The sequence below is a fragment of the Pan troglodytes genome, chromosome 16, assembly GCF_028858775.2.
Source record: "Pan troglodytes isolate AG18354 chromosome 16, NHGRI_mPanTro3-v2.0_pri, whole genome shotgun sequence".
Classification (NCBI taxonomy): domain Eukaryota; kingdom Metazoa; phylum Chordata; class Mammalia; order Primates; family Hominidae; genus Pan; species Pan troglodytes.
This window is the reverse complement of record NC_072414.2, coordinates 32577929-32589573: the sequence shown is the minus strand read 5'-3', so window position 1 is coordinate 32589573 and position 11645 is coordinate 32577929. Positions and strand designations below refer to the sequence as shown.

The following is an 11645-nucleotide window of genomic DNA, read 5'->3' as shown; positions in this document are numbered from 1 at the left end:
TTATTCTAGGCTAGGCACAGTGGCTCACGCCTGTAATCCAAGCACTTTGGAAGGCTGAGGCAGGGGGATTGCCTGAAGCCAGGAGTAACAAAGTAAGATCCTGTCTCTACAAAAAATTATAAAAATTAGGCACAGTGGTGCATGCCTGTTGTCCTAGCTACTAGGAAGGCTGAGGTGGGAGGACTGCTCGAGTCCAGGAGTTTGAGCTGTCATAGGCTAGGATCACACCATTGCACTCCAACTTCGGCAACAGAGTAATACCCAATCTATTAGGAAAAGAAAAAGAAATCTAAAGTCTGCGAGTAATTTACTTTTTAGTGTTTTGGGACAAATTAAAAATTCAAGGTTAATTATACACCCACTAGAATGACTAAAAAGTTAAAAACACTGACAGCACCAAATGTAAACATGACAAAAATTCTAATTACTATATTGAATAGGTCATTCTTATCCTAAATTTTAAAAGTCTAGGAAAGACATAAGCCCATGATGGCTAATCTATATTACATTCTAGACTGGGCTTGGTGGCTCACACTTGTAATCCCAGCACTTTGAGAAGCCGAGGCAGAAAGATCCCTTGAGCCCAGGAGTTCAAGACCAGCCTGGGCAACAGAGTGAGACCTTGTCTCTACAAAAAAATGAACAAAATTAGCTAGGCATGGTGGCATGCACCTGTAGTCCCAGCCACTTAGGAGGCTGAGGTGGGAGGATCGCTTCAGCCCAGAAGATTGAGGCTGCAATGAGCCAAGATTGTGCCACTGCACTCCAGCCTGGGCAACAGTGTAAGACTGTGTCTAACAACAACAACAAAAAATCCTTCTTGTAGGAGATAGCCTAAAATATATATATATATATATATATATATATATATATTACACTGTGTGCTACAACAGTTTTTTCGGTGAGGACACAGATTAACTCTTTGCTACTGAAAGTATGGCCTATGGACTTGTGTACTAGTATCACTAAGGAAATAGAAATAAAGACTCATGTGCTCTTTAAACTTTGAGAGGTACTGGTATACTGTATCTCCCATTATTTAAACTGGCAGTGACTTAACTATCCTTAAGTTAACTGGAAAGGTAGGAAGCCTTTCCAGTTTATGCTGATTCATTTTTTTAAGTCATCCCTAAATTATGCCATTATCATTGAATTGTGTTTTCTGTTTTAACAATCAAATGACATTACAATATGAAGGTATTTGCATGAACTCATACCTCCTTCTGTTGCATCTGGGTATGAATGGGAGCAGAAAGCAATGTGTTCATCCCTATTTAGAAAAAAGAAAAAACTGTAGTCAGAAAATATATCACTGAGCCTGATTTTCCTTTTCTTAGGTTCTTCATCAGTTATAAGTATTTACTAGAATTTACCAGTAACTAAGCCCTTAAGAACTTACGTATTAAATTTTTTAAATTTTTTAAAAATTGATACATCATTGTTGTACATATTTTTGTGTTACATGTGATATTTTGATACTTGTATACATTGTGTAATGATCAAATCAGGGTAATTGGAATATCCACCACCTCAAACATTTATCTTTTGTGTTGGGAACATATAAAATTTCATAAGACTTAATTATCCTATGTTAGTGACAGAGAGACCAATAATTATTGTATCCTCTGTGTGGCTGAAATATTTTTATAATGTGGTGGTGATTTTAAAGATGGAAAGCTTGGACTACTACTTATTATTATTATTATTATTCACTTCTCTATTTTTATTTCCTGGATAGTAGAAGTCCCATGGAGAAGAGTATCAAATGATGACACTGAAAGGTTAGGGTAGGATTCTGAAGGGTCTTTTATTCTATGTTAAGGAATCTAGATATTCCCATGATAAGACACATGTGCTTTATAAAAATAATCCCATTATAAAATATAATGCATTTTAGAAAAATAGTAAAAAGTAATAAGGAGAAGTAGATTCAAGAGAAGATAAACCAATAAGGAAGTTACTACAATAGTTCAGATTAACGCAAGAGGTCATGTTAGGGCAACAGAGCAATGAAAATGGAAATAAAGGATTAGACTCAAGACTTATTTTAGAACTACAAATCAGACTTTGTAAATAAGGAAGGGATTCAAAAGGCTATATTAAAACAGGAAATACATTTAAAAATACTTACATTTAAAGTTTAAAGGCAAATCTTTAGAACACATTAAAGAATGTATGACGAGCTTGAGTACATATAATGAAATAATTATAAGCTTTTTTTTTTTTTACTAAAAGCCTTATTTATATTTCAGGCTTCCATTCATTTTTTCAACAAATGTTGGTTCAGAACCTATTACATGAAAAAACAAAACAAACAAACAAACGAACACACCTCAAATGTCTACTAAGGTATAAAGAAGAACAAGACAAAATTTCTGAATTTCTGGACTCCCAGAGATGGTAGTTCAGGCTATTCTGAGCACACTGCCTATGGGGTAGCTGTGTTCCTCAAGGAGGAGTATCTCCCACCCCCTGCAAAAAAAGTTTGGCCTCTTTAATAAGACAGCCAGAAATACTTAAAGTACAATGTGATAAATTCTAAAATATACTGAAAAATAAAAGAGGTGTTATGGGAGCACAGAACATCTGACTAACTCCTTAAGTTTTGCCAGAGAGGGTTCCATTTAAGCCAGTGCTACTTGAAGTATGGTGCCAGACTGTGATCTGCTTGTTACCTATTCATAACGAGATAAGGAGCTGGCGGCAAACATAAATCATATAATAATAATTGCTAGGAAAAAAGTGTAAGCTAAACTAAACAGTGGCTTAATGCCACAGTTAAGGCACATTATGGTACAAATTCCTTTTCTGTCATGGACTGAGCAGTTAGTTTGTGGACTGGACACTTTGGATAGCACTGAAGTTAAACTAAGTGAAGTGAAAAATGAGAAGCCTGATAGGCAAACTGGAGTAGAAAGATCACTTTAGATAGAGAAAATAGCATTTATAAATGCATATAGGGGCTGAGTGCGGAGGCTCACGCCTGTAATCCAAGCACTCTGGAGGCCAAGGCAGGTGGATCATCTGAGGTCAGGAGTTTGAGACCAGCCTGGCCAACATGGTGAAACCCCATCTCTACTAAAAATACAAAAATTAGCTCGGTCTGGTGGCACGTGCCTGTAATCCCAGCTACTCGGGAGGCTGAGGCAGGAAAATCGCTTGAACCTGGGAGGCGGAGGTTGCAGTGAGCCAAGATCGCACCACCTCACTTCAGCCTGGGTGACAGAGTGAGACTCCGTCTCAAAAAAATAAAATGAAATAAAATGAAAAATAAATGCATATAGGCAGAAAAAGAGTTTATATAGTGAACTGCAAATAATTCATCATGGGCTAGAGCATGGGATACCTATATAACGGGTAGGAGATAAGTTTGGAGAAGAAAACAGGCCAAGTGATAAAGGACATTCTAACTCACTGCTAAGGAGTATGGGCTTTATTCTGTAAGCAAAACAGTGTCATTGAACCATTTTAAGCTGGGAGGTAACATAATCAAATTTAGAAATATGGAGAATGGATTGGAAGGATAAGAAATGAAATACAGTAGCCCAAGAAAAAATAATAACGACTTGAATTAAAGCAGTCACAGAAGGAATACAGAATAGGTAACAGATTTTCAAGACATTTAGGAGACAAAACAGAAAGTAGGCCAAATGGCCATTAGACATAAAGGAAGAATTGAAAATGACTTCTTGATTCCTGACTTCAGTGAATAACTGAACGAGTGGGAGTCCAAGACAGAGAAAACAGGAGAAACAGCAGGTTTGAAAGAAGTAACAGTGAGTTGGCTGGGTGCAGTGGCTCATACCTATAATCCCAGCACTTTGGGAGGCCGAGGCGGGTGGATCACCTGAGGTCAGGAGTTTGAGAGCAGCCTGGCCAACATGGAGAAACCCTGTCTCTACTAAAAATACAAAAAAAAATTAGCTGGGTGTAGTGGTGGGCACCTGTAATCCCAGCTACTCAGGAGGCTGAGGCAAGAGAATTGCTTGAACCCGGGAGGTAGAGGCTGCAGTGAGCCCAGATTGCACCACTGCACCCCAGCCTGGACAACAAGAATGAAAATTCATCTCAAAAAAAAAAAAAAGAAGTAATAGTGAGCCTGTGAAATTTTAAATTGAAGACACTGTGTAAAGAACAAAGCCCTGGGCCAGGCGCGGTGGCTCACACCTGTAATCCCAGCACTTTGGGAGGCCAAGGCGGGTAGATCACGAGGGTCAGCAGTTCGAGACCAGCCTGACCAACATGGTGAAACCCTGTCTCTACTAAAAATACAAAAAAATTAGCTGGGCGTGGTGGCGGATGCCTGTAATCCCAGCAACTTGGGAGGCTGAGGCAGGAGAATTGCTTGAAACCAGAAGGCGGAGGTTGCAGTGAGCTGAGATTGTGCCACTGCACTAGCCTGGGCAATAAGAGCAAAACTCCATCTCAAAAAGAAAAAAAAAAAAAAGAACAAAGCTCTGTTTGGAGCCACTGCTGGAGTGCAGTGGCGCGATCTCAGCTCACTGCAATCTCCGCCTCCTGGGTTCAAGCGATTGCCCTGCCTCAGCCCTGAGTAGCTGGGACTACAGGAGCGCACCACCACGCCCAGCTACTTTTTTGTATTTTAGTAGAGACTGGGTTTCACCATGTTGGCCAGGATGGTCTCGATCTGCCAACCTCGTGATCCGCCTGCCTCAGCCTGCCAAAATGCTGGGATTACAGGCGTGAGCCACCGTGCCTGGCCTCTGTTTGCTTTTTTTTCGTGGTTCATGGTTTCTTGTACATAATAGTGATCAAGGAACCTAGATGAATAGACTATCTTACTATAAGAGAAGTATTCTAGTCATACTCACCAGTAATTTCACAGTAATTATCTTCTAATTTCTTATTCCTAAAAATTAAAAAGTATTTTTATAATCTATACCCCAAACAATTACCAAGAATCTTTCAATAACAGCTGAAAGAGTACAGAAGGTGAAAGACTTTCATAGAATGACTAGCAGAAAATTATAAAGACATCTTTTTAAAAAAGACTCATCTAATGCAGAAAATTATAAAGACATCTTTTTAAAAAAAGACTCATCTAATACTGGCTGAAGGAATTACAAGGCAACTAAAGGATACTTTTCAGATTGGTCTTAATGGTTTGCTAATTTCAAGAATATTATCAGCCAGCCGTGGTGGCTCACATCTGTAATCCCAACACTTTGGGAGCGTGAAGTGGGAGTATCACTTGAGACCTGAAGTCCAGGGCTGCAATGAACTATAATCATGTCACTGCACTCCAGCCTGGGTGACAGAGTGAGACCCCATCTCAAAAAAATAAACTAGAAAAATATGCTTAATATATACTGCTTGCTTATTTTTTCAAAAAATGACCTACAAAGCAATTCCTTTTCTAAAACTTGAGCCTTAAAACAAAAAGTACATGAAAGAAACCACTCAAGTGTCCATCAATAGGGAGTTCACTAAATGTTGGTGCAGCCATACAAGAGATTGTAACAGACTGAGGTAAATCTTTATGTAATAACATAGAAAGTGCTATAAGACATATTACTAGGCAATCCCATTTTTGTCTTGTTTAAAAAAATAAAAGCTAAACATGCACTTGGACATACAAAAAAAATTTCTGCAAGTACACCAAAAATTGTCAACAGTGGTTATCTGTAAGGAGTGAGTCACCTGAAGAAGAGGGAATAGGCTGGGTGTGGTGGCTCACGTCTGTAATCCCATCACTTTGGGAGGCCAAGGCAGGCAGATCACCCGAGGTCAGGAGTTTGAGACTAGCTTGGCCGACATGGTGAAACACCGCTTCTACTAAAAATACAAAATTAGGCCGGGTGCGGTGGCTCATGCCTAAAATCCCAGCACTTTGGGAAGCCAAGGCAGGCAGATAAACTGAGGTCAGGAGTTCGAGACCAGCCTGGCCAACGTGGTGAAACCCCATCTCTACTAAAAATACAAAAATTGGCTGGGCGTGGTGGTGTGCACCTGTAGTCCCAGATACTCAGGAGGCTGAGGCAGGAGAATTGCTTGAACCCATGAGGCGGAGGTTGCAGTGAGCCAAGATTAGGCCACTGCACTCCAGCCTGCACAACAGAGCAAGACTCCGTCTCAAAAAAAAAAAAAAAGGGGGGGCCAGGCGTGGTGGCTCACGCCTGTAATCCCAGCACTTTGGGAGGCCGAGGCGGGTGGATCACAAGGTCAGGAGATTGAGACCATCCTGGCTAACACGGTGAAACCCCGTCTCTACTAAAAATACAAAAAAATGAGCCAGGCGTGGTGGCAGGCGCCTGTAGTCCCAGCTACTAGGGAGGCTGAGGCAGGAGAATGGCGTGAAACCAGGAGGCGGAGCTTGCAGTGGGCCGAGATGGCGCCACTGCACTCCAGCCTGGGTGACGGAGCGAGACTCTATCTCAAAATAAAATAAAATAAAATAAAATAATAAAAATAAAATAAATTAGCCAGGTGTAGTGGTGCACACCTGTAGTCCTAGCTACTCAGGAGGCTGAGGCAGGAGAATTGCTTGAACTCAGGAGGCTGAGGTTGCAGTGAGCCAAGATCATGCCATTATACTCCAGTCTGGCCAACAAGAGCGAAACCCCGTCTCACAAAAAAGAAAGAAGAGGGAAAGAGGGAATAATTTTTACTTTTCAATGTATATACTTCTGTACCTTTTTATTTAAAAAATTCTTTTCCTTTAAGCTCTGTTGGAGTTGATTCTGTACCTTTTCTAAACCATGACTACTATTACTTCCATTTCTTCGTTTCAACAATTTTAAGAATGTAATAGGTAATACTTTCTATGGTTTTAAATTAATAAACCACAAAACCAACATGTAACCTATAGCAAGGTTCTTTTCTCTGTAGGCAATCTTACTAGTTTCTTCCAGAGATATTATGCATATATATGCATAAGTCACTACATATACATACATTATACATGTACACACACGAGAAGATACACACACACACACACACACACACACGCTTTTCTTCTTCCCTGTTTTACCCAAGTGGTAATACATGATATACTTTGTTTTGCGTCTTGCTTTTTATCTTAAGTAATATAGCTTAGAGATTTCTCTATTTAGCATAAATTTTTTTTTCCGGCTGCATAGTCAATTATATGGAAAATGTACAATTTATTTAACCAGGCCCTTACTGATGGACCTTCAGGACCTTTCACAACGTTTACTATTATAATAAACGCTGCTGTGAATAACCTTATCTATTCATCATTTCAAACACTTACACGTATATTGGTGAGATAATTTCCAGACATAAAACTGAAGTCAAAGGGCATGTGCATTTAAAATTCTGAATGATATTACCAAGTTGCCTTCTACAAATTATACTCCCACTAGCACGGAGTAACTTTTTACCTATTTCCTTAACTGACTGGATAAAAATATCTCTTTTTTAGGCCAGGCACAGTGGCTCACGCCTGTAATCCCAGCACTTTAGGAGGCCAAAGTGGGCGGATCACAAGGTCAAGAGACCAAGACAATTCTGGCCAACATGGTGAAACCCTGTCTCTACTAAAAATACAACAAAATTAGCCAGGCGTGGTGGCAGGCGCCTGTAGTCCCAGCTACTCGGGAGGCTGAAGCAGGAGAATCACTTGAACCCAGGAGGCGGAGGTTGCAGAGAGCCAAGATCGTACCATTGCACTCCAGCCTGGCGACAGAGCAAGATGCCGTCTAAACAACAAACAAACAACAACAACAGCAAAAAAACCTCTTTTTTGGAGACAGAGTCTCGCTCTGCTGCCCAGGTTGGAGTGCAGGGGCATGATCTCAGCTCACTGCAACCTCCGCCTCCTGGGTTCAAGCGATTCTCGTGCCTCGGCCTCCTGAGTAGCTGGGATTACAGGCACAGTGCCACCATACCTGGCTAATTTTTTGGGGTTTTTTTTGTTTTTTTGAGACGGAGTCTCGCTCTGTCGCCCAGGCTGGAGTGCAGTGGCATGATCTCAGCTCACTGCAACCTCTACCTCCCAGATTCAAGTGATTCTCCTACCTCAACCTCCTGAGTAGCTGGGACTACAGGCGCCCACCACACCTGGCTAATTTTTGTATTCTTAGTAGAGACGGGGTTTCACCACGTTGGCCAGGATGGTCTCGATCTCCTGACCTCGTGATCTACCCGCCTCAGCCTCCCTAAGTGCTTGGTTTACAGGTGTAAGCCACTGTGCCCGGCCAATTTTTTGTATTTTTTTAGTAGAGATGGGGTTTCATCATGTTGGCCAGGCTGGTCTCGAACTCCTGACCTCAGGTGATCCACCAGCCTCGGCCTCCCAAAGTGCTCGGATTACAGGCATGAGCCACCACGTCCAGCCAAAAATATCTCAATATAATCAAATTTGTACTTCTCTTATGATGAATAAAGATAACCATCTTTTCATTTGTTGAAGAGCTACTGGTATTTGCCTTTCTATGTAATAATATTATAAGAAAGATTAATTTAATAAAAAAACTAAAGACTTGCTATCTATTGTCTTATATTAGTTAATAAATATAAAGGTTTATATATTATATTGTTTCATCGCTATTAAAACTATAAACAGTACAATGGCCATATTAATCAGATATAGCAGTATACTAAATTCTGCAAATAACTTGTTTTCTGAATTAATCCTAAGTATTCCACAAAAGGAACACAAAAATAAGAAACAAAAATAATATTAATTTATAACTTTTTAAATATAATTTGAACATTACTTACTGTATCAAAAGAAGATGTTCTCCTGCTTCTGTTTCTAAAAATAAAATTAAAATTAAATTTGTCCAAGGATACACTGATAAAGCATTAGAAAAATTACTTAAGGACAGCTGGGCCCGGTGGCTCATGCCTGTAATCCCAGAACTTTGGGAGGCCGAGATGGGTGGACCACGAGGTCAGGAGTTCGAGACCAACCTGACCAACACGGTGAAACCCTGTCTCTACTAAAAATACAAAAATTAGCCAGGTGTGGTGGTGTGCACATGTAATCCCAGCTACTCAGGAGGCTGAGGTAGGAGAATTGCTTGAACCTGGGAGGCAGAGATTGCAGTGAGCCGAGATCGCACCACTGCACTCTAGCCTGGGCGACAGGGCAAGACTCTGTCTCAAAAAAAAAAAAATACAATAAAATTTTTTAAAAATTACTTAAGGACATTAACAACATTTTAAAAAATTATTAACTGCTGGACGTGGTGGCTCACGCCTGTAATCCTAGCACTTTGAGAGGCCAAGGCAGGCGGATCACTTGAGGCCAGGGGTTCAAGACCAGCCTGGCCAATATGGTGAAACCCTGTCTCTACTAAAAATACAAAAATTAGCTGGGTGTGGTGGTGCATGCCTGTAATCCCAGCTACCTGGGAGGCTGAGGCAGGAGAATCGCTTAAACCCAGGAGGCAGAAGTTGCAGCTGAGATGGCACCATTGCACTGCAGCCTGGGGGACAACAGTGAAAATCCGTCTCAAAATAAATAAATAAATAAATTTACTTACTATCCACTCTACTCTCTACCCCCAAAACTCAAGGTATACTTTTTCTGTTTTTGAGACAGAGTCTTGCTCCGTTGCCCAGGCTGGAGTGCACTGGTGCAATCACTGCAGTCTCAATCTTCTGGACTCAAGTGATCCTCTCACCTCAGCCTCCTGAGTAGCTGGGGCTACAGGAATGCACCCCCACACCTGGCTAATTTTTTATTTTTTGTAGAGACAGAATCTCACTATGCTGTCCAGGTTGGTCTTGAACTCCTGGGCTCAAGCGATCCTCCCACCTCAGACTGCCAAAGTGTTGGGATCACAGGTGTGAACCACTATGCATGGCCCATCATATATTTTTTAAGCAATAAGATAGACAATAAGTTATATTAGTTGTCTGGTTAGATAGCTACAGTAAAATTTTTTAAAAAGCAGATTTAGCAGGAATTATAGTAACATACTTACCTTCCATTTCTGACTTTCTCACTATTTTCATATGAGACTCCGTCTGGAATACCCTAGAAGAGAAAATAAAGATTATTGAAAACCTGCAATTTGTAATCATTATCTTTTGGTGTTGATTTATAGTCTGTGTTGAGATAGGTCAAGATAATACTTTGATTTTAGCTTCCTCTTTGCTATGCCATATACTCCTAGTATTTCAAATGCCAAAAGTAGTTTACCACAATAAAATCTGCTATAGTTTTGTTTTTATTTTTGTTTTTAAACAGGGTCTCGCTTTGTTGCCCAGTCTAGATTGCAGTGGTGCGATCACAGCTCACTGTAGCCTCAATCTCCCAGGTTAAAGTGATCATCCCACTTCAGCCTCCCGAGTAGCCTCACCAACAAGCCTGACTAATATTTTTTATTTCTAGTAGAGACAATGCTGTTATAGTTTATTTATTTATTTATTTATTTTTAACTAAGATTCTGAGCCATTTGTTACTGCAGAGGTTATAATTTTTAAATGAGCTCTGACTTAGTAATTATTATATCCCTCTCAATCACCTAAAATACTCATTTAATTCAACAAATATTTATTAAACACTCACTATATACCTGGTATCATACTAGGGCCTGGGATACAAACACATGATCCTTGACTCAAGGAGCTTCCACTATAAATAGAGCTAGAACAGTGATTATAAACATTATTTCACTGGCTTTTGTTATTAACAGTTCAGGTATGGTAGCATGGACTCCATAGGAAGGGATCCCTTTTCACTGCGCTGGTTAAGAATAAGCTTCAAGGAGCATTTGACATCTGCCTTGAATCTGACCAGTTCATTCTAATTCTGCTAATATTAGGTATCACTCACTATATAGAAGCTATTCTTTTTTCTTTTTTGAGACAGGGTCTCACTCTGTTGCCCAGGCTGGAGTGCAATGACACTATCATGGCTCACTGCAGCCTGGAACTCCTGAACTGAAGCAATCCTCCAGCCTCAGCCTCCTGAGTATCTGGGACTACAGGTGCAGGGTATCATGCCTAGCTAATTTTTTTTTTTTTTTTTTTTTTTTTGTAGAGATGGGATCTCGCTAAGTTGCTTGGGCTAGTCTCCAACTATTGGCCTCAAGCAATCCTCTGGCTTCAACCTCCCAAAGTGCTGGGATTACAGGCGTGAGCCACCACACCCGGCCCCTAGTACAATGTCAAATAACAGTTGGATATCATTGTTTTGTTCCTGACTTTAGAGGGAATGCTTTGTTTCTCTTTTAAACATAATACTGAATAACCCTTTGAAGAATAACTAATGTTTAATCAAAACAGATTATTCAAGTAAGTACCAATACACTTGGTTTGATACACAAAATACCAGTACCTGTAATATTTTAGTTATTTCTGCTTTCAACTTACTTTATAGTATCTGCAAAGCTGACTCGACGAGAGTTTTTCCTATTTCTCAAAGCATTGGATTCCTAAGGGCAGAGAATATATGGTATAATTCTTAATAAAATCACTGTGAATTACATTTCCAGAGTACTATAGACAGAGATCAAGTCCTTTTTTTTTTTTTTTGAGATGGAGTTTCGCTCTTGTTGCCCAGACTGGAGTGCAACGGTGTGATCTTGGCTCACCACAGCCTCTGCCTCCCGGATTCAAGCGATTCTCCTGCCTCAGCCTCCCGAGTAGCTGGGATTACAGGCATACGTCACCACGACCGACTAATTCTGTATTTTTAGTAGGGACGG

At 40.3% G+C, this 11645-nt stretch overlaps 1 protein-coding gene across 8 annotated transcripts in view; it reads right to left on the bottom strand.

Annotated features, from left to right (window-relative positions):
• Window positions 1-11645, bottom strand: part of KNL1 (kinetochore scaffold 1) — a 70437-nt gene that overhangs the window by 44202 nt on the left and 14590 nt on the right. For 4 of the 8 annotated variants that reach the window (XR_010151608.1, XR_010151609.1, XM_016927946.4 and 1 more), the window contains 5 exons: window positions 11311-11372; window positions 9918-9970; window positions 8707-8740; window positions 4833-4870; window positions 1218-1270 (listed from right to left, as the gene is read on the bottom strand). Coding sequence is in view for 6 of the 8 variants with exons in the window: in XM_016927946.4 (XP_016783435.1) it covers window positions 1218-1270; window positions 4833-4870; window positions 8707-8740; window positions 9918-9970; window positions 11311-11372 (240 nt within the window). In the remaining 2 variants the exon portion in view is untranslated. The remainder of the gene's footprint in view (window positions 1-1217; window positions 1271-4832; window positions 4871-8706; window positions 8741-9917; window positions 9971-11310; window positions 11373-11645) is intronic. The other 4 variants (XM_063794750.1, XM_063794752.1, XM_063794751.1 and 1 more) reach the window with 2 other exon arrangements.